We start from the raw sequence: 24,350 nt of genomic DNA, 5'->3' as shown, positions 1-24,350 counted from the left end.
ACTAAGTTACTGAAAACAGAAACAGAGCCAAAGATCTGAGGTCCTCCTGACATACTATTCCCAAAGGAGCTATCTCATGTAGGCCAATAAGACCACTCTATTACATGTATACAGCCTCAGGAGGGCCTTTAACTTTGATGTCACTCTGTATGATCACAAAATTTAGAAAAGAAACTATTGAAATGGTATAATGAGGGTAGACAAGATCTACCCTACAGTTATCTGTCCTACAGAGAACAGATTGGTCAGGCCCAGGAAGAACTCCACATAAGGGGAGTTAAAAAGTTCCTCCTTGATGTTGTAATCCAATAAATCAGTGACAGGATTGTTCCCAAAAATATAGTAATATTCTTTGTAAAATCTAATTGTACTTTCCAAAATACAAAGAGTCTTTTATTTTACTCCCAAACATAATTTACTATTCAGGTTTAATTACCAATTGCATACTTTAGAATTTTAACAGTAAGACCAAATAAAAGGAATCTTGGAAGTTTTAACAAACTAATGAATTTACATAAAACCAAAAAAATTAAGAAGAAAATTTAAGCCATTTATATTTAAATGTCACCTAGTACTTGTTATGGATATAAGACAATGATTTAAATTAATACAAAGAAATATACATTGATATTAAAATGAAATTTCTCATCCTAGGAATTCATGGTAAAGTTTTCACTTGCATATGTGCTTTTGTCTGAGAATTACCATTATCCTAATTTATAATAGTATAATACATCTACTACCATGTTGGAGGTCTTCTTCTATTGTAAATGTGAAGTTAAAATACATTCATGTAGCTATTTTATCCAGAGTCTGTAACTGCATTGGTTTCCCACAACTGCTATAAAAAATTACCACAAATTTTGTGGCTTAGAACAACACAAATTTATCTTGTATTTCTGGAGATCAGAAATCAGAAACAGTCTCACTGACTAAAATCAAGCTGGTGTTCATTTCTAGAAACTCCAGGGGATGATCTGTTCGCTTGCCTTTCCTAACTTTCAGAGTTGGCCTCCATTCCCTGGCTTATATGCCCCACTTGTACCTTTAAAGTCAGTAGTGGCTGGTTAAGTCTTTTTCAAATCACATCACACTAATGCTGACTCTTCCACATTTAAAAACCCTCATAATTACACTGGGTCCACCTGGATAATCTAGTGTAACTTCCGTTCTCCAGGTTAGCTGACTATCCACCTTACTTCTAGCTGCACCCTTAATTCCCCTTTGTCATATAACCTAACACATTCAGAGGATCGGGGGATTAGGTGTGGTCATCTTTGGGGATCCATTATTTGCCTATGAAAGTGACTATTTGAAGTCTCTCCCAAAACGAGGTAGATTTCATTCTTTTGCCTAAATTCAGTGAAACATGCACAGCAGTCTAGTAGTACTGAGAGCCCAAGAAAATCTCCATGAGGACTGGCAAGATATGCAAGAATGTGTCAGGCATTGTGAAAGGTCCAAGATTTTACCCAGTTTACAAGCTAACAAGTGAACCTGCCGCAGTTTCGTGAATGCTGGTAGAAAACATGAGACCCCTGGGAAAGATAAAAGGGATCGTTTATTACTTAAAGCAATAGCAGTGTCCAGAATATTACTATTTTTGCACTGAAAATGCAAAGAACATAAAGAGATACCTAGATGTGAAGTAAGCTGTGTTACTGAACAGGAACAATGAGTTTAGGGACCCTGAATCTTTTATAATGGGCAGTAACCATGCCCTTCAGTCCAGAGGAAGATACTATTCCTAATCTCCAAGGCCGTCTGCTATGTAATTATACTGGAAAAATTGGTCCAAAACAAAGCCAGTCAGTGCCTCTGTTTACAGAATGTGCAGAAGTGTGAGACTCATGGTGAATTATCACCTAAAAAAAAGGATGGTAACATATATTTTTAAAGTAAACAAGAAACAGCTTGTAATTTCCCACACTATCGATGCTTTTCTGTGTATTTCTGAGGGTATATACCGTACAGTGCTCATTTTGCATGTTATGTGGTAAGTTCTTACATATGAGTTAGATATATTTTTGTCATTGTGTTTTACAGAATATAAGGGTCTGGCCCAGATATATGAAGGTACATAGTAACTAGATTTCATCGTATGTCAAAAGGAAATCACAGATTATAATCAATCTTGACTGTAAAGAAGGGTGGGTTTCAGTTTTGGTTTTGGTTTTGTTCTTTTGTGGGTTTTTTTGATGCTTAGAAATATATCCATAAACAAACAGTTTTAAATATGCAGTCTAAACTGCACAGAATATGTATTCTAAGTGAATACATATATCTTAAAGCAGGTGGGTTGCCATTCATTTATTCACTCATTAAAAAATATTCATTGCGTGCATAAGACATGTAACATCTTTGCCCTCAAGGCACTTACACAGTAAGAAAGTAACCATCCAATGACTATAAATGGCTAAACAAATTAATACAAAAATAACAGACAGTGTTAAGTGTTCTAGAGACAATTTAAAGAGTGAGGAGAAAGTGATTGATCAGGAGAACCTGTCTTAGAAGTTGATATATAGACTGAGATCTGAGTGACAATAAGGAAGAAGAAATGGTCAAAATAAAGACCCCAATGGAGGCACGTTCTTGGTGTGGTAGAGGAGGCCAGGAGATGCAGCTGATGTGGCTGAGTACTGTAGGTAGAGGAACACTCAGCCAAAAAAGAAGTTGGAAAGGTATACTTGGGCCAGATTACATATGGTTTCATAAACCAGGGTAAGGGGTTGGGATTTTACTCTAAGTTCAGTGAGAAATGACTGTAGGGTTTTAAGCATATGTGTAACATTATTTGACATGTGTTTTAACAGGATCATCCTGGCATCTGTACAGCAGAATCTGCAGGGGCAACAAGAAGTGAAACACAAAGAGAACGCAGAGGCAATACTGCAGTGGTGCGGGCAAGAGGCAATGGCTTGAGCTAGGTAGTGGGTGGTGGACCTGGAGAGAGGTGGATGGGTTTGGGATATACTTTGGATGAAGAGCCAGAATGTTGTATGATGTAAGATAAATAGAAGATCATGAATAACACCTAAACTTGGAACTTGAGCACCTGAGATGGGGAAACTGGGACAAGTGCAGGTTTGGAGGAGGGACAAGGAATCAAGAGTTTAGTTTTATCCAAGTTAAAATTAAGAAGCCTTTTAGATCTTTAAATGACAATGTCAGGTAGGAGTTGTAAATGTAATTCTAGGGTTTTCTGGAGTAATCAAGAACACAGAATCAATTTGTGAGCCTTCAGTAAGTAAAAGGCATCATGTGGGATTGTAAGAGATGAGAATGTGAGCCCAGCAGAGGAAGTGACTGAGGAGTGGCTGAAGTAGAAGGGAAAGATAGGCCACTTAAAGCAACTGGTACACCGCATCCCACAGCTGAGCAGTGCTCCATTCGCAGCTACCATGAATTTATCCTATGAGGACTTTCTTCTGCACCCTTCCTGGAAGAATTTCCCTTAACTGCAAGGAAGTGCTTTACCTGGAATGTTGTGCCTCTGCTCCATCCTCCCAGACAGCTGCTAGACCATGACAGATGCCAGGACATAACAGCCCAACCCCTTTGCCTCTGTGCTACAGGGCATGCCCCAAAGCTCTGAAGGGATTGGGCTGAAACTACATTTCTCCTGGAACCACCACTTTATTCAGGTTCTTTCCCTGCCCTGTCCAGATTCCCTCACTCCCAGACAGGTTTCTTCTGAGAGAAATGCCTCAATATTACAAAAATCTTATGTTTCAGGATTTCCAAGATATATAGTGTAACAGAATCCAAGGGAAAAGCAAAAGAAACAAAAAAGTATTTTAAGAAGGAAGATTTGGGACATATCCCAGGGGAAGACTAAATAAAATTAAAGCATAGAAATAACCACTGGATTTAGCAATCGGAAAGTGATTAGTGACCTTGAAAATAGGGGTGAAGTGTTGGGGAAGAAAGTCTGATTGAAGTGGGCTGTGCAGAAAATGTGAGAAAGCAAAGACAATGACTAATAGACAATTATTGTAAGAACTTTTGCTATAAAGGGAGACTAGAAAATGAAGAAGTTGGAGTTTCCCCCTGGCCCAAGACAAATGATAGATTAGCTTATTTATGTGCTGATGGAAATAACCCTGTAAGGATTAGAAACTCATGCCTTAAATATGGGGACACTCACAGAATCAAAATCCTTTAGAAGATGAAATAGGTACAAAGTACAAGTGGGTGCTGGCCTTAGGTAAGAGTAAGGGCTCTTCATCAAGGGTAGTAGGAAGGAAGGTAAGAAAGGGTGAGTGAGGATCAGATAAGTAGATGAATTTGTGATGAAAACATGAGAGAGTTCCTGAAGGATGATGTCTGTTTTCTCAAGGAAATATGAAACAAAGCCATCTGCTGAGAGTAAGAGATTAGGAGGTTTGAGGAAAAGGAAAGGGTCACTTTGAAAGGCAATCTAGGCGAATGTAGTAGGGTGAGCAACAACCACAGTTGATTATCTCATCCCACTTAGTTCCCAAGATATTGTAAAATGGATAGATGACCTAGGAAAAGACATTTTATCTGGATAATGCATTAACTACATGGTCCTTTGACTGGAAAAAGCTACCATGTGAAATTCTGAGCTCTGCAACCAAGAATGTAGCTTGGAGAAGAGGAAGAGGGAACACATAAAAACCTCAAATTGTAAAGTATTTCAGAGTCAAAACTCAAATCATGTGAGTGGGACTGGGAATAGTGTTCATAGCATAGGATAACCAAAGGAAGATTCACTGATTGCCTTTAAATTCATAAATTTAAATTTACATTTTAAATTAAAGACTAGGTAGTAGCATTTATACTCTGTCACCATGGCAAATACGTCAGAGCTTCAGTGTAGATTACTTAAATTATACAGAAAGGTCCAGAAACACTGTAGCAAGGATTGAGTTACCTTTGAGAAACACCTCAAGCCCCAACCTAGATGTTTCATTAATTCAATTGCGTTTAAGATATGTCTATTATGGTACTATTTCTGAATGCTAGAGGAAGAGTGAACAAGACACACAAGATCCCTCTCTACAATGCTTCTATGTTGGGAAGTGAGTCAGACAACAAATAAAAAACCAAATAAATAGTGTGTTAGTAGTTAGTCTTAAATATGAAAAAAAAGAAAACAGGATAATGTGATCGAAAGTAACTCAGGACTAGATAGGGTCATTAGAGAAGGACTCTGAGAAGATGATATTTGATGTAAGATGTTTGGAATGCTTTGACAAAGTTGTTTCAAATGGTGTTTTACTAACAAAGAGCTGCAGAAATAGCAGATATCCAGAAAGAATTTACAGTGTTTCATTAGTAACATTCTCTATGGTTATGTGTAGTTCCTGAAGGAAGGCTTTAGTCATAAGACGGACAACTATTTGATAAGCTTTAAAGTTTGCATCTCTTCAATAATTTACATATAGAATGAAGTTCTATTGGTATTCTCTGTCCCTTGGAAATTGGTATGGTTATAGATGGAAAGACAGCATTGCTACTGATTGCTATAGATTGAAAGACACCACTGCTACTCATAGACCCATGAGCCACAGAATTATAGCAACTAACAATTAGAAGAACTTTTTTTTGAGACAGTCTCATTCTGTCGCCCAGGCTAGAGTGCCATGGCATGATCTCAGCTCACTGCAACCTCTGCCTACTGAGTTCAAGCGATTCTCATGTCTCAGCTTCCCAAGTAGCTGGGATTACAGGTATGTGCCACTATACTTTGCTATTTTTTTTTTTTTTAATAGAGATGGGATTTTTGCCATGTTGGCCAGACTGGTCTCAAACTCCTGGCTTCAAGTGATCAGCCTGCCTCAGCCTCCCAAAGTGCTGGGATTACAGGCATGAGCCACCACACCTTGCCTAGAAGGAAATTTTACAAGTCACATAGACCAATATACAGAATGCAGGTGGGCAATTATATACCTCCCCTATGAGCACACCCATTAATGGGTAGCACTTTTATCTTGTTAGGAAGATCTAGCTATCTATATCTAATTTTTAATGTTTAGGTTCTCTGAAATTTCTACCCAATTCTTCTCACAGCAATCATAATAAATATTTGCATTCCTTCTCTCTCACATGACAATCTTTCAAAGTTTTGAAGATTGCTATCATATTCCCTCTAATTTGTTCCATTTTCCCCTTAACTATTTCCCTCAGGACATAATTTCCAGACCCCTGACCATACTGACCACTCTCTAATTTTTGTGAGCACTCCTCTCTGAAAACATGGAGTCTATGGTAAGACAAGAAATCAGCTCTCATAGCATATATGCTGGTGGAACCACAGGTCTCCCTTAGGCGCATGACAACACTTCTATTATGCAGCCTAACATGGCATGTACTCTTTCAGCAACAGGGCACATTGTTGGTGAATAATTAGTTTTGTCTGTGGCCAACAAAAACCCCTAAGCTAACTGTCAAGCAGATATCCCACATCCTGGACTTGTGCAATTGAATTCATTTCTTAATCTAATGTAGGAATTTACATTTATCCCTGTTAAAAAAAAAAAAAAAAAAAAAAGTGGATCTTGTTAGTTTTGGCTTCTAAGATATCTCCAGCGGATCACTCTAAATTCCAAGTATAAAACTGGACTATGCCCCTTGGAAAAACTAGATCTGTTTCTGCCACTTCTCATAAACCCGTTGTGGCCAAACATTGGAGCTACCTAGAACATCTTTCCCTCCCTCCACCTAAATTCAATCTGCCACCAAATTTTAGTTTTAAAAATCCTTTCAGATGTACCTTTTTCAGTTCTATCTCATTGCAATCAACCTAGTACTTATTACTGCCTGCCTGTAGCATTACATAGCAAAAGATACAAAGAATGGATGTATTATGACTTAAATTTCCTTAATTCAATCCTGTTAGATTACATCTAAACAGCTTCCCAAAAGATGAACCTAAAATTTATCTACCCAGTATATCCTAAAAGTTTCTAACCTCCCTGTAGATAGTCTTTTCTATGTCTTTGTATACTTGCTCCAAATACTGTCTGTCTATGCTCTTACTAAATTTTATTTGATTTGTTTGATTGTATTGACCCACTCATAACTGAAAGTTATAGCCTATCTGTGGCCTGCCTTAAAATAGGCATGTGCACTTTCTCTTACATCTTGGATATGAGGCAAGCATCTCAATGTCCATTGATGCCTTTGAATTATAGAATCTAGGTTCAATGTATAGTGATTTTTTTTGTAAGTAGGAGAGAAGAAGACAAGAAATTTAAGAAGAAAACATACTGATTAATCTATTAATGACAATACAAATGGCTAATATTTAATTTAAATATAAATTATGTGCCAAAGATATAAAACACTGTGCCAAGCAGAACATTGTCTAATGTGGACCTCGCAATAACCCTGATCTTACAGAAAAGGGATCTGAAGTCCAGGCTATGATTTATGGTGAAACATGACATAGGTTCATTCTATGGTCTGTATTCCTAACTTCTACCCTGCACTGTCTTCAATAATATACTGCGTATCTTTAAAAAGAATTTACTATTGCTCAGAATGATCATACATATGCACATGATACAAATATATATATATGTATACAGACACATATGCTCACACACATACACATGCTCACAAAATGAAATGGAATACAACACATGGAATTCTTATTTTAAATATCCTTGTCCTATCATGTGTACACTCTTGAGTCTGTATTGTGCAGTAGGCAAAGCACAGTCTGTTTGCTATGCAATGTACCAGATATGTGATCTTGGACAAGTCACTCAAATTCCTAAGCCTCTATTTCTTTATAAAAATGGGGATGCTAGCATTTACTTCTTAGGGTAGTCTTAAGGATTAGAGACAGTTTAATAAAGTGCCAGGCAAACAGCAGATATTATTAAATGATAATCTTTTAATTAGCACCAGGTATGGTGCTAGAAATGCAGTAAACACCTGATACACACACACACATATACACGTACACACATATTGATACTTTACTGGTTTTCAAATTTTAAACCTGCTTATTTTCTTAATTTCTAACTCATTTTTTCAAATATTTCTAAATTCACAAGCACTCTCTTATTAGGCATGGGATATTAAATTTAATAGATTATAAATCATGATTAAATTACACACATATATTCATTACCTGGCTCACGGTGAAGAGCCATGTATGTTAGGCTTACCTGCAGGAGTGACACCTATAAATATAAGTGGGATCGGCAGGATCTCCATGTGCAGGGTCAACCACGGGCAAGGAACCTGAAGCAGTCTTGCTGGCAGTGCCAAGGCGCAACTCCAGGGTCAGCTTTGTTTCACCCTCAGAACTCGCTAACCATAGTTATGAGGCACAGTTACCAACAGCAACTCTATTTTCCTCTCCTATTTGACTGAATTTAGAAAATCACTTTGATTTACAAATTACAAAAAGGGAGATATCTGATAGAAACTAAGAGACTGGTATATCTTCCCAGATGTTTGGGCAAAAATTTAAGAAACATTTAGATTGGAAAAGTTTAAAGAAATATTCCTGCATACTTTAGTATGTAAAGAGCAATGCACCCCATTTGCTGAATTAAGCCTAAACTCTTAGCTCAGAAACCGGTATGACTAATAGACACAGTATTTTTAAAAAAATAGTATTTGCTTCCACAGAACCTTTAAATATACAATCCTGCTGTGACAAAAATTCACCAGTGCTGGGGACTGGATGGACTGTCCCCTATTGTCAATGTCCCCTATTGACTATGCATGTATGAGCTACCAGTTCGCCACAGTTCCTTCCTGGTCCCTTTTTCTCACATGTTTCAAACATTAGTTGATCATACATATGTGGATTTATTTCTGGGCTCTCTATTCTGTCCCATTGGTCTATGCGTCTGTTTTTATGCCTAAGCCATACTGTTTTGTTTACTGTGGCTTTGTAATATATTTTGAAATCAGGAGGTATGATGCCTCTAGTTTTCATGTCTATGCTCAATAATGTTTTGGCTATTCAGGTTCTTTTGTAGTTCCATATGTATTTTAGAATTTTTTTTCTATTTTTGTGAAGAATACCATTGGGATTTTGATACAAATTGCATTGAATATGCAGATCACTTCCAGTAATATGGACATTTTAAAAATATTAATTCTTCCTATCTATGAAGAAGGGATGTCTTTCCATTTACATGTATTTTTTTCAACTTCCTTTATTAATGTCTTATAATTTTTCTTGTATAAATCTTTGACCTGTTTGGTTGTTTATTCGTGAGCACTTTATTATTTTTATGGCTATTGTAAATGGTTTGATTTTTTAATTCCCTTTTCAGATACTTTATTCCTTGTGTATAGAAACATGATTGATTTTTGTATGTTGATTTTATAACCTGCAACTTGACTGAATTCATTTGTTAGTTCTAACAGGTTTTTCATTGAGTCTTTAGACTCAGTTGAGTCTTTAGAGTTTTCTATGTTCACAATCATGTCATTTGCAAACAGAGATAACATTATTTATTTTCTGATTTGGTTGCCCTTTTTTTTTTCCTTATTTAATTGTTGGCTATGACTTCCAGTACTATGTTGAAAAGTAGAGAAGTAAGTATTCTTTCCTTGTACCAGATCTTACGGAAAAGCCTGCAGCTTTTCCTCACTGATTATGACGTTAGTTGTGGGAGTTTCATATATGGCCTATACTGTGTTAAGGTAAATTCCTTCTATACCTATTTTTTTGAGAGCTTTAATCATGAATGGATGCTGAACTTTGTCAAATGCTTTTTCTGTATCTATTTTGATAATGAGCTGGGTTTTTTTTTCCTTTCGTTTTGTTAATGTGTTGTATCACATTGATTGATTTGCATATATTGGGGTCCTCGGCGGTAAAAGGTGCTGGAGTGCTGCTGATCTCTTTTCCTTCTATCAGGGGAGGTTGTGGCCAAGGGGATGCCCATTGGTGTTAGGTCCAGCAAATGGGCATGTCAGAGGACCACCTCTGCGGTCCAGACAGGGCCACAGAGATGCCACTGTCTGAGGTGCAAGTGCATGCAGAGCAGCAGCAGAGCTGGGTCTGGAGCACAAGTACATGCAGAGAGCTCACGGCTTTGAGGTCCCAGGTCACAGCCACTTCTGAATGACATTTTCATGGAATGAGAAAAATGGCCACAGCAGGACGTTAATTTTGCTGGATAAAAATTCTTTATTGTTTCTGCAGTAATAATGTGTTTCAGGATTTTGTTTTCATTAAATACTAACAGTATCTTGGTTCTCCAATAATTATAACATATTTTCATGCTTAATGCTTCCCCTTGAGATTTACCATCTTCCCCATGAAAGCATCCTCCTTTTGTATTTGCATAGCACAATGTACTTTCCATTATCAATTATCAATTATTATTATCTATATTATAAGGACTTGTGTATATATATTTTTTATTTTTTTAACTTTTAAATTCAGAGGTACATACATGTCCAGGTTTGTTGCATAGGTAAATTTGTGTCATGGGAGTTTGTTGTACAGATTATTTCATCACCCCGGTACCAAACCTAGTAGCCATTAGGTATTTTTCCTGCTCCTCTCTCTCCTCCCAGCCTCCACTCTCTGATAGGCCCCAGTGTGTGTTATTCCCCTCTATGTGTCCATATGTTCTTATCACTTAGCTGCCACTTATAAGTGACAACATGTGGTATTTGGTTTTCTCTTCCTGTGTTAGTTTGCTAAAAATAATGGCCTTCAGCTCCATCCATATCCCTGCAAATGACATAATCTCAATTTTTTTTTTTTTTTTTTTTTTTGAGACAGAGTCTTACTCTGTCGCCCAGGCTGGAGTGCAGTGGCATGATCTCGGCTCACTACAACCTCCACCCTCTGAGTTCAAGCGATTCTCCTGCCTCAGCCTCCAGAGTAGCTGGGATTACAGGCACCTGCCACTGTGCCCAGTTAATTTTTTGTATTTTCAGTAGAGACGGGGTTTCACCATCTTGGCCAGGCTGGTCTTGAACTCCTGACCTCGTGATCCACCTGCCTTGGCCTCCAAAGTGCTGGGATTACAGACACAAGCCACTGTACCCGACCCATAATCTCATTTTTTATGACTGCACAGTATTCCATGGTATATATGTACCATGTACCATTTTCTTTATCCAGCCTATCATTGATGGACATTTATGTTGATTCCATGATTCACATGTATATTTTACCTCTACTATTAAATTGGAAATTTTCCAATGACAGGGTCTCTCTGTGATTCATCTAGCATTCAAAGAACAATATCTGGAATATAATAGTTGCTCAATAAATATTAGTTGAATGATGCCTGCTTGGATCATCTCTGTAAAGACTCAAACTATGGAATAGTCACTGTGGATCCACATCAGTTTTTATTTTCAAAATCAAATATCTTTTGAGCTCAATCTGTTCTAATTTGTCCAGCTTGATTTATTTCCTTCTAATGAGCTGCATGCTTTCTTTATTCTAGCCTTCTGCTCATTCTCACTAACCCCTATATTCAATTCAATGTAGTGCATATCATATGTAGGCCTAGAACTTGGACCAGACAGCCTCTCTTAATGTTTAATTATTCCATGTTTGTAGCTATTAATTATCACTAGAAAACTCTACGCTACTTATTTTATATTTTAATTACTTGGTTTTGACTAACTTAGATACCTCCCCCACCCCGCCCCCGTCTTTTTTTGAGACAGAGTTTTGCTCTTGATGCCCAGGCTGGTGTGCAATGGCAAGATCTCAGGTCACTACAACCTCCACTTCCCAGGTCCAAGCGATTATCCTGCCTCAGTCTCCCAAGTCGCTGGGATTATAGGCATGTACCACCACACCCAGCCAATTTTATATTTTTAGTAGAGACGAGGTTTCACCATGTTGGCCAGGCTGGTCTTGAACTTCTGACCTCAGGGGATCCCCACCACCTCAGCCTCCCAAAGTGCTTGGATTACAAGCATGAGCCACTGCACCTGACAAGATAAAACCTTTCTAAGTATTAAAAAAAATTCTCAAATGTCCATCTTTATCTGGAAGACTGTCTTCCAAAACTAAATCATGGTTATACCATTTTGGAATAAACTATTAGATTATTTGCCTATAAGATGTATAAATAGGTTTGAACTACTATGTGAAATACAAATCTTTAACTTCCTTAAGAGTGAATATTCATATTTACTATAATCAAATAGTATACATGTGTCAGGTTCTGTAAGCTATTTTGTAAAAGTAATTGAATCAAATTAATGAGGGAATAATAACTGGATTTTACATTTTTGAATTAGCATGTGTATGGCCAAGGTATGGGGGAGGTTCAATTTGCTAATTCTTATCAATACCTTTTTTTAAATAAATCTGTGGCATTCTTAAAACTGCTGTTCAATACAACTGCCAAACTGCTTCTGAGTCCAGCTCTTCCTGAAGGAATTTATTTATATGAGTAACTACCAATTTCAAAGCTACTATTTAATTTTGCAGTAACTTCTTAACAAAGTCATATTTCTCAAAACAATTATAACTTCACTAGAAACTGAGAGGAAGTTTCCATGGGTCAGCATGTTATCTAATTTCTAGATATTTCATGGAGATCCCCACAACCTCTTACTGCTGGCCCCTTAAATCCCAAAGTTAAGCTCAGTGTCATGAAATATAAGGAGGATTTTCTACTGGCATTAACAGTAAAAGATTATCAAGGCATTACCTTTTAATATCCCATCAAAAGCTTCATAAGGAAAGAATAAGAAGGAAGGACAAGAGTTTCAAATTATTAGAATTCAATTAAAATGTAAAATCTTAACATTCAATTAAAATGACATTCAATTAAAATGTAAAATCTTAACATTCAATTAAAATGACATTCAATTAAAATGTAAAATCTTAAGTGTTTGGAAGTTTTAATGAAGGTTCAGCTAAAATTTTCTATGGAACCAAAATGGATAAGGCATTCTATATTAGGTAGATAACAGTGATGGCAACTTTAGGAGCTAAGAATGACGAGGCCCACTTTTCAGATGAGTCAAGGCAGGTCTACAGATAGAGTATATCAGTTGTTCTACATCACTGGTGAAGGAAAGAAGAGGCCTGGGTCTTTTCTAGATGCCTGCCAGCAGAGAGAGAAACTGGATTTCCAGCAGGGGGTTCAGGAGACCTAATACCCGCCTCAACATGAAAGGACAGGCAAAGGAGATGTGAACGGTTCCTGGAGAGAAGGTACTCACTATGTGTCCCTGTACCAGGAAAGGACACAACAAAACAGGATAATGAATCCCTGTTTTGAGAGCAAGGCTTAGGAAATAGGAGGCATTACCTTACTGATGAAGAAAGAACAGATTTTAAGTGTATGGAACAGGAGAAGAGAAAGGCTTGACGCTGACAAACAGTATAAGGGACATGGATCTTCTCTGTTCTGCTTGGGTTAGAAAGTGAGACCAGAATGCCCAGGGAGGAAGAGTTAGGGGAAGTCTTTGCTCATGGTCATTCCTTTCCTATTCCTCTGCATAACTTGTTCTTTATCAGGGATGTCCGATCCTTTGGCTTCCGTGGTCCACACCTAATAGGGACATATGAATGATTCTGATCCTTTTTGTACTGCTACCACCTAGTAGAGTGCCTACTCCACTGCAGGCACACATAATTAGTTGTTTAATGTATGAATGAATGAAGTTGATTGGGTTAAAGGGTCATTAAGGACAGCAAAAGTATGAAAAGGAGAGATTAAGGACACAATTAGTAAGTTTATAAACTACTCAAATCTGGTTAGAGTTGGTCTTATTTACTGTCAATTGTTTATGGCCAAATAAAAAGCTATGGCAGAACATATCTTTGTCCTGGTCGGCTGCACGTGTGAGCAGCTTAAGGGGAACTTTGCCACACTGCCATTGGACTTTACGATGCATGTCAACAATGCTGCACACAATTAGCGATGATGGCTATTTGTTTTACCTATGAGGAACCTTTGTTCCTACATGTGTTTGGTTAAGCTGGACTTTGAAAATTACTTCCTTTTCACTCATGTTGACATTATATGAGTTAGTAAGTAAAAAGCAATAGGGACAAGACAATATCTTTGCCCTCAAAATTCATAAAGTGTTTGTCTGAAAATTGTTGACATCCCCATACTTCAAGAGTCACAGTCCAAATGCATTCACCACAAATTATAGGACATTAACCCATTTTTTTCATTGTCATTAGAAGTGACTGAAATTTTCCACAGCTTCACTAGTTAAATTAGCAAAGAAAAATGGAAGTAGGATCTAAAGTAGGTTATTTACTAAAGAACTCCTACCCCCTCATTTTATCATTGTTGCTAGTTATATCATAATGGTAACACTAATCATAAATGTATTTAAAGCTTCTACATGCCAGCCATGGAGCTTTAAATATAAAAACATTTAATTTAATCCCCAAACATGAAGGCAGGGACCACACTTTGTGCACATCTATATCCTGGGGAACAGCATAGATGCAAGAAAATGAATGATAAATATTTGTTAAAAGAATCACTATGGGCCGGGTGTGGTGGCTCACGCCTGTAACCCTAGCACTTTGGGAGGCCAAGGTGGGCAGATCATCTGAGGTCAGGAGTTCGAGACCAGCCTGGCCAACATGGCAAAACCCCATCTCTACTTAAAAAACAAAAAAATTAGCCAGGCATGGTGGCAGGCACCTTGTAATCCCAGCTACTCGGGAGGCTGAGGAAGGAGAATCACTTGAACCTGGGAGGTGGAGGTTGCAGTGAGCCAAGATCACGTCACTACACTCCAGCCTGGGTGACAGAGCAAGACTTTGTCTCTAAAATCATAACAATAACAACAACAATAATAAACATAATAAAAGAATCACTATGGGCTAGGTAGGGTGACTCACACATATAATCCCAGCACTTTGGGAGGCTGAGGTGGGAGGATTGCTTGAAGCCAGGAGTTCAAGACCAGCCTGGGAGACAAAGTGAGACCCTGTCTCCAAACAAAAAAAAATTTTTTTAATTAGCCAGGGGTAGTGGCACACGCCTGTAGCCCCAACTACTTGGGAAGCTGAAGTAGGAGGATCATTTGAGCATAGGAGTTCAAGGCTGCAGTGAGCTGTGATCACACCAATACACTCCAGCCTGGGTGACAAGCAAGACCTATCTCTTAAAAGAAAAAAAAATATGCAAACAAATGGGAGGAGGGGACAATGCATGTAGTGTTCAAAGCAGTCATCTTTAGGCAACTCAGTTTTTAAGAACTATAAATTGAACACCAGACCCTGATAAATTTCACAGTAAATATATAGAATAATAAATAACACAATAGAGCTGAGAGCAACAACAGATCTGAGAGCAACCTCCAAGGAGACCTCATTTTATATTTACTGGTTGAGTGACCTTTGACAAATAATTTAACCTCTTCCTGAACCCTACGTTTTATTAACGGTATGAGGGTAATAACTTTCTTGCAAGTTGTAGAAAATGATAAGCTCCTGATACTACACTTGGCTCCCACTGAATGGTTGATGTTATTCTGTTACCATTTTGCGAGTAAAGAAATTTAAAAGTAGTATTTTTGTTATAGGAATTTAAAAAAAAAATCAAGACTATTTTAATACTTCACATTCTGTGGGAAATGTGACCAAAAAATCAGTATACTGGGGCAAACTGGGCTTCATATGATGATAAAAGGCTACTTCAAAAGATAAACACAGTAGACATAAAACAAAATGAAACAAAAGTCATAGGTAGATGGGTAGCTTTAAACATTATCGATAAAGGGTATGACTATAGAACATAAGAAAGAGTTCAAATTAACTTTAAAAGTACACGGGAATTTTAGAGAAAACTGTTAGAATAAGAATTATAATCACTGAATTTTGATATATACATCACCAAGTTATAAAGCCCACAAGACACTCTGTGGCATCAGTCAGGTCAGCTGAATGACACAATACGCCCTGCCCCTTTTCTCTGCTTTATTTTTCCCCTTAACACTAATCACCACCTCACATCCTATTTTCCCTCTTTGTTTCTTACATCACTCCTGACTAGAACATAAACTCTACGAGGGCAGAGATTTCCATCTGTTTTGCTCATCGCTGAATCACCAGTTCTGAGTGCCTGAGACACAGATGGTCCTCAATGCTTAGGCAGAAATTGAGGCCCAAAGAAACTAAGTGCCTTGTATATAGCTGGTTCAACCAGTTAAGTTGTGCCAGCACTTCTAAACTCTCATCTAGGGCTCTTTTCAATTCTCTAAGCTGTCTCTTTCTTTGAAACCTTCATCTGCCTTTCCTTTTTTTAATGAGACAGAATCACTTTGCAGCCCAGGCTGGAGTGCAGTGGTGTAATCTCAGTTCACTGCAACCTCCCATATTCTGGGCTCAGGCAATCCTCTGGAACTACAGGCACGTGCCACCATGCCTGACTAATTTTTTACTTTTATTTTTTTGTAGAGAGGAGGTCTCACTATGTTGCCCAGGCCGGTTTCAGACTACTGAGCCCAATCTACCCACCTTAGCCTCCCATACTGCTGGGATTACAGATGTGAGCCACCGCACCAGGCCATCTGCCCTTTATTACCAACTGTGAGAGGGATGGAGCTGTACATCTGAACTGTATGATAATCTACAACCATTCTTTAAGGGTTTCTAGCACATTTCATCTAGCATGCTTCTAGAACTCCCATCACACAGGGGAAAAAGTTTTTTTTTTTTCCAAAATTCCACAATCTCTCTAAGACCCTATATAAGAAAAATTGCTAGCTCATGAACAGCTAAACATATGCCATTGGCCTGAATCTGACTTTTAAAGTACTTTAAAGATAGGCTAGACTATAAGCAGCCTAGTTTCAAATCAGTTGAATTCTTAATGGTGTAATTTCCTCTTTAAAAGTAAGCACTGGGCTGAGCCAGCTCCCTGGTGAAGGAACTGAGTGCGAACAAACAGAAGTCAACATTTAGGTTACCCCTAAATAGAAGAATAAGAAGAGAAGTAATAAAGGGAGCCACAAGAAGACAATGTAATGATAATCAGACTCTTGGGGCTTTTTCCTATGGAAATATATTCTGGAATCTGTAACTTTTTACTAAACAACTATTAACCAAGTGTGAGACAAGAATACAGACATTTTCAGATATGCAAGGGATCAAACAATTTAACTACCACATACCCAGACTAGGATGATTTCTCGAGACTCCTGGAAAAACTAAGAGAGCAAGCCAAGAAAGGAAAATACAGGATACAGGAAACAGTGGGTCCAATTTAAGAGAGCAACAAAGTGAATGTCTTTGGCTGACGGTATCTAGCAAACCTAGATAGCAATCAACTTAGATTGGGGCAGAGGATGGAGGGTCTTAGAGGGAAGTCTCTCAAGGAAAAGTACATTTGACAGAAAAAAATAATATGGTCGAGTTTGAAATAAAATGAGGCCACCATAAAGCTAAGGCACAAGAACAAAGGAAAGGTTATTAGAAACCCTAAGGGAACAAAAATTGCATATAAGAAAGAAAATAGAATCATAGATTAATTGACCCCATGTGAATATTTATTTATTAGTAATATATATTTTTAGAAGTTAAGAGTTATCCAAGACACAAAACAAATACTTAATTATGGTTATAACTTAATACAATATAAAAGCTCTAAGTCTTATAAAAGTAAAAACTTCAGAGTTTGTGAGGGAGGAGAGGAAAGGACAGCTGAAGGTAGATTACAGAGGCTGACACTGTCATCTTACGAAGTGGGGAAGTGGGGAGTCAAAAGAGACTGCAGTTGATGAAGGAAGAAATAAAGGTGTAGTAACATTACATGTAAAAGATACCTGTAGACCTAATCCCCTGATTCCAGATGTGGGCCAATATACAATAGATACATTAATATAACTATCTAGAAGATGAAGAAAAATGATGCCAAATATAGACAAATCAAGAAAATAGATGAGTTAAAAGTGGTTATATATGAAGATCAGGATTGGAGATGAGGGGAAGTAGGACAGAAGATAGCTTCTTGTTATACACTTTTTGTAATATTTAATTCTCTGTAACCAATGGTATTACTTTAATGGAAATAAATTCAAATAGAAGGAGAGAATAGGTTCATGACTCAATCAAGTCCCAAATTCTCTTGCGTAGAAACTCCTCTTTCTTATTAAAAAATTCCAAGTCCTTGTTGTCTTGTAACTACAAGTGTACTTTCTGCAATTACTAATGAAGTGGGGAATTTGTAAATGTTACCCTATTTCTTACAAAGATACAACTGCAGATTACAAACTCAATTTCTTAAACCTAAAAGGAAATGAGGTACGGTGAAAGTAAGAAAATACAGATTTATTTTTTGGAACTGTAAATTCAAAATTAATGAGTTATAATGCCTTAGCTGCTTATAGGTTCTTCCTGTGCTGATGACAATTCAGAAGCGAACAAAAAGAAAATTACCAAGTTAATATCCCTTGCCTTCTCTCAACCTCAAGATTTTTGGCAGCTAGAGTTTCACATTGTTAGGCAGAAAGGTTTAACACAAGCATCTGGGATTCATTCATGTCAGCTATTGCTCTTTAAAAAAGAATATTTTTTATTTAGAATATTAACCTTCCTTTAAAGACTATTTCAAGAGAAATAAATGTCCCTTCCTTCCTATTCCCTGCCAACACGCCATTTCAAAGTTTCAGCCTGCCCTAGGAAATTGAAAAGGAACTCCCTTCCTACATCCTAAATGTCTCTTCATTCCATAAGCAAAAGCTTCAGGACAGTCCCCAGGGTGAACATCATCTCCTGGATCCTCAAAACTACTTCCAGATGTGAGCCCCCAAGGTAGATGAGCAGATCCAGGTTTCCAACCCCTTTCCAGATGACAGCCTCTAGAAAGATGAGTGTGGCAGAGACCCAGTCCTCTGATTCCAGACATGGGCCAAAGAGCACATGAATAAATTGAAACTCCTCTCCCTACCACATGGAATTCCCTAAGGGATAAAGCCTTCTGATGCCTCTCCTGCTACACTCCACATTAAGTCTCCAGAGACCGAAGTCTCCACAGATCGAAGTGTTATTGTTCTGTCTCTTACCTCTTTTTTCTCTCTTCCTGTTTTCCATCTTCAAAACCAAACAACAACAACAAAACACTGTTCCTCACCTGGGTCAAGGTGCGTAACTCTGGGCACACTTTAGGGATTAGGTTATTCTGAAGGACTAGAGTCTTCAGGCCGGGCAGTTTTCCTAATGCTGAGGGCATCTTTGTCATCTTCTTCCCATTCAAAGTAATGATCTTCGTGTTTTTACCACCACTCAATGCTTTTATTAACAATCTCTCAGTCATGATCTTGGAAAAGAAGTAGAAAACAAAGAAGGTAACCATTAGAGATTAGAGTTCTTTATTATACAGCTTTAGAACCTCTAATTACAGAATTGGTGTGTCATAGAAGCAAGAACATTCTGAGATCCACCATGTTGAAGGCGGGAAGCATTAGATTATTTTCCCATGTGAAAGATATGAAGGGAAAGTACCTGGTCCAGGTTTGGGGCAGGAAATGTATCAGGTAAGCCTAAGATAGCTTATACCGCAATGTTGAAGTTATTAGAGATTAATGAAGACACAGAAGTGAATTTCTAGGAGCTCCCACTAGTCTAAGATGGAAAATATTAAGGATCAGAAAAAAATAATCTACAGTAGACTGAGACATATCAAAATACATTAAAATCTGAGTTCATATGGCATTTTTTAAAAAGAAACATTACTCACACTGGGAATTACTAGTGCACCAACTCAGTCTGAAAATTGATAAAGGAAAAAATATAAGCATGTATTCTGCTCTTCCAGTACAAACTGTACTTAAATATATCTTAATAGTTAATAAAGTTCTTTTTCACAAGAATCAAAACTAATAAATGAGAAAGAAAAAATAACTTTAGAATAATGACAATTTTTGCAAATTCTAATAAAATAATGGAGCTATGCAAAAATCATAATTGGAGACTAAAAGTATTCGATGAAAGGTTGATGAGGAACTTTATAATCAAGTGATCAGGTTAATAACCCACTAATCAATTTTAGCTTCAATAAAATTGAGACAATCACATTATAAGCCTTATGAGGTAATGAATTAAAAAAGTACACAGAAGCACCACCTATGAAATGTTCCTGCCCAAAAATTAAATCTGAATCTAATCATGGCTTCAAGATCTAACTATGATTTACAAAAAAAGAGAACCAGAGAATAAGTTAAGTTCATTATAGGGAAACACTCAGTCAAATCTATAACATGGAAGATTCTACAGGACTGGTCCCTGGTCCCATGTCACAAGGTTTCACCAACAAATGAAAGGCATTAATAAAAAGGAGGGAAAACTGTTATGAGGTAAGTGAAACTTAGGGCAAATAACAGCTAAATGCAATGTCTGGACTGTATTTGAATCTTCAATTGAATACAAACATCTCAGGGAAATTTGTTCATGGGCTATTAGATGAGAGAAATTAATTCTGTTACGTGTGAAAATGGTAAGGTGGTAGTATTTATTTTAAATGTGCTTAACATTCAGAAATGCATACTGAAATTTTCAAGTGAAATAAAATGATATCTTGAGTTTTCTTTAAAATAATCTAGGGGAAAACTGGGTGGAAGAAACTGATCAAAAAAGATTGACAAAATGTTGATAATTATTAATGCTGAGTAATAGACACATAGGGGGTTGTATTAGTCCATTCTCACACTGCTATAAAGAAATACCTGAGACTAGGTAATTTATAAAGAAAAGAGGTTTAATTGGCTCGCAGTTCTGCAGGCTATACAGGAAGCATGGTGCTGGCATCTGCTCAGCTTCTGGGGAGCCCTAAGGAAACCTACAATAATAGTGGAAGGCAAAGGGGGAGCCAACACTTCACATGGCCAGAGCCAGAGGAAGACAGAGAGGAAGGAGGTGCTAACACTTAAACAATCAGATCTCAGGATAACTCACTCACTCACTATCAGCAGAACAGCACTGAGGGGATGCTAATCCATTCACGAGAACTCCACCCCCAGGATCCAATCACCTCCCACCAGGCCCCATCTCCAACACTGGGGATTATAATTGAACATGAGATTTTGGAGGGGACACAAATCCAAACCATATCAACATTCATTATATTAGTCTTATTATTTTTGCATATGTTTAAAAATTTCCAAGTAAAACATTAAAACAGGAACAAAAAGGAGAGGGAGGGGAGCTGTGGCCAGTAACATTTTATTATTATCACAACCCCATCAGCACCCAGATAGGATGCATCTTAGAGGCATTAGGATTACACATGTATGTGACACACTTAGATGTGGATTTCCAAAAACCTAAACATTATAAAATACATTCTGCACTGAAAGTGATCTGAACAGAAATCAATCCTTCCTTTGGCATTCAGAAATCACTTTATTTATTTATTCAACAAATATTTACTGAGCACCTACTACATAGTCAACACTGTTGCAGGAGTGAATGAAAAAGATAAAAATTTCTGTTCTCAAGGAAATTCCATTCTAGTAGGGGAAGAAAAACAATCAGATAAGTAAATCTACTATGTTAGATGGTGATTTCATGCCAAGGGAAAAAAACTAAGCAGAAAAGAGAAATAGGGAGTGTGGGAAATGAGAAGTTTACAATTTTAAACAGGATGACCAGGAAAGGCCTCACTGAGAGAATGCTATTAGAGACAAGACCTCTTCCAGTAAGAGAGTAAAAGCAAGTGCCAGAATTCTAAAAAAGGATCATTAAATTTTTTAAGGGATTATAATGAATATCAATATCATAACAGTAAATCAAGAGGTGCTAATAGTGACTTTCAGTTGCTAGAATGACAGATAAAATAATTTTTCAGCTTCTTAATCACTGCTGTTTGCCTTCCCTCTTCCAAACCTATGCTTTGTCTTCTTTACTTTGATATTATTTGTTTCCTAAGAATAATAAAGCTGTTACTATCAAAACAAACTGATCACAAGGCTTTGTTTAAAAAAAAAAATCCATGACAATCATCACCTCTTAAGTAACTACTGGGTGGCTAGCATCCCAGCTGACACTGTCCAAACCCTGGAAATTTGTTACTGCTTTAAGTGGGTAAACAAATCAATACCATCTGACACTGCTTTCTGTTAATCTGCTGAATGTAGAAAACCTGGTTAACATTCTTGAGTGTTTCTTCTCCCTTACTTCCAATATATAATCAATCCTATTCATACTGCCTGTTCCAGTTATCTATCACTGGGAAACAAACCACCACACATCTTAATGGCCTAAAATATTTATTTTATTGACAAATCTGTTTTTTTGTTTTTTTTTTTTTTTTTTTTTTTTTGAGACGGAGTCTCACTCTGTCACCCAGGCTGGAGTGCAGTGGTACGATCTCAGTTCACTGCAAGCTCTGCCTCCCCGGTTCACGCCATTCTCCTGCCTCAGTCTCCCAAGTAGCTGGGACTATAAGCGCCCACCACCACGCCCAGCTAATTTTTTGTATTTTTACTAGAGATGGGGTTTCACTGTTCTAGCCAGGATGGCTTCGATCTCCTGACCTCGTGATCCGCCTGCCTTGGCCTCCCAAAGTGCTGGGATTACAGGCGTGAGCCACCATGCCCGGCCTTTATTGACAAATCTTAATCTGGGCAGGGCTTGCCTATAGTTCTTAGTGACAGCTATAGCAGCTCAAAGTCTGGGGCAGAAACCATCTAAAGGTTCACTAACCCACATCTGGTGGTAGACACTTCTTGTTAGCTAGGGCCTTAGGGTGATCAGCCTCTACATGCAGCCTCTCCAATGTGGCTTGGACTTCCTCCCAACATGGTGGCTTGGTTTGAAGGGTAAGCATCCCAAGAGAGAAAGTGGAGTGGAAGCTGTATTACTTTCATGACCTTACTTCAGAAGTCATACAGAATCACCTCTACCACATTTTATTCATTAGAACCAAATCACAGAAACGAGCTCATATTCAAAGGAAGACAAATTAGACTCTGCCTCTTGAAAGCAAGTAACCAAAAATTTGTGGACATGTTTTAAAACCCACCACAATCCACACTGTAGCCATGAGCTGTTTACATTCCTCCCATGTGCAAAACAGAGACACTCTTCCTGCAAAACCCCCTTCCCCAAAAGTTTCATCTATTTAGAACATCAGGTCCAAAGATCTTGTCATCTAAGTTAGGTACGAAGGTGGATGAAGCTCCTCTGAGGCAGTTCCTTGAGTTCAGCTTGAGTGCAGTTCATCTTGACCTGAAGACCTATCAACTAAAGAGACAAGTTATCTGTCCACATGTACCTAGAATACAACATAGGTAAAATAAACGGCAGGCAATAGTTAGTCCCATTCAAAAAAAAAAAAAAAAAGGAAAAATCAGAGGAACAAAGTAGCCACTGGTTTATAGCAATTCTGAAATCAAATGAGGCACAAGGTTGTCATTTTTTGTTTGTTTTTTGCTTTTGAGATGGAGTCTTGCTCTTTCACCCAGGCTGGAGTGCAGTGGCACGATCTCAGCTCACTGCAACCTCCACCTCCTGGGTTCAAGCAATTCTCCTGCCTCAGCCTCCCGAGTAGCTGAGATTACAGGCACATGCCGCCATGCCTGGCTAATTTTTGTATTTTTAGTAGAGACAAGCTTTCACCATGTTGGCCAGGCTGGTCTTGAACTCCTGACCTCAAGTGATCCACCTGCCTCAGCCTCCCAAAGTGCTGGGATTACAGGAGTGAGCGACTGCACCCCGCCCACATGTACTGCCTGGGATTAGCTTTTGGTTCCCCTATTTGGGCTCCTGATTCCATCCTCTGAATTTCTTTCCTTTTCCATAAAATGTAGCCCATGTTTGCCAAATATTTTCCTCAGTCTGCTTCCTGTCCATAGAAGTTCAAGGGCCTCTCTTCATTTTAATTCCTTTTTGATAACAGCTTTATTGAGATAAAATTCACATACCATTAATTCAACCATTTAAAGTATACAAGTTGATGGTTCCTTAGGATATTTACCAACTTGTGTAACTACCACCATAATCCACTTTCGAATATTTTCATCATCTCCAAAAGAAAGCCTGAAGCCTTTAAGAATCACTTTCCATTCCTCCCATTTACCCCAACCCTAGGCAACCATAAATCTACTTTTTATCTGTATAGATTTGCCTATTCTGGGGATTGTATATAGATGAAATTATATAACATGTGGACTTTTGTGACTGGCTTACTTTACTTAGCATGTTTTCATGGTTGAGATGCTTTGGATCTGTGTCCCCACCCAAATCTCATATCAAACTGTAATCCCCAGTGTTGGAGGTGGGACCTGTTGAGAGGTGACTGGATCATGGGGGCAGATTTCCCTCTTGGTACTGTTCTCATATTAGTGAGTTACTGTGAGATGTTTGTTTAAAAGCAGTGGCACCTCCCCCCACTCCCTCCTGCTCCAGCCATGTGAAATGTGCCTTGCTTCTCTTTTGCCTTGCACCA

General features: G+C 37.9%; 1 protein-coding gene across 2 annotated transcripts in view; it reads right to left on the bottom strand.

The window, feature by feature from the left end:
• LRRC69 (leucine rich repeat containing 69) overlaps nucleotides 1-19,281 on the bottom strand; it is a 105,348-nt gene extending 86,067 nt beyond the window's left edge. For both annotated transcript variants that reach the window (XM_017962163.3, XM_009213301.4), the window contains exon 1: nucleotides 19,038-19,281. In XM_017962163.3, coding sequence (XP_017817652.1) covers nucleotides 19,038-19,259 — 222 coding nt within the window. In that variant the 5' untranslated portion in view covers nucleotides 19,260-19,281. The remainder of the gene's footprint in view (nucleotides 1-19,037) is intronic.
• Between the last annotated feature and the right edge of the window lie 5,069 nt (nucleotides 19,282-24,350).

This window comes from Papio anubis, chromosome 8 (assembly GCF_008728515.1).
Source record: "Papio anubis isolate 15944 chromosome 8, Panubis1.0, whole genome shotgun sequence".
NCBI lineage: Eukaryota > Metazoa > Chordata > Mammalia > Primates > Cercopithecidae > Papio > Papio anubis.
Note: the sequence above shows the minus strand (reverse complement) of the source record. Positions and strands in the feature narration are given on the sequence as shown.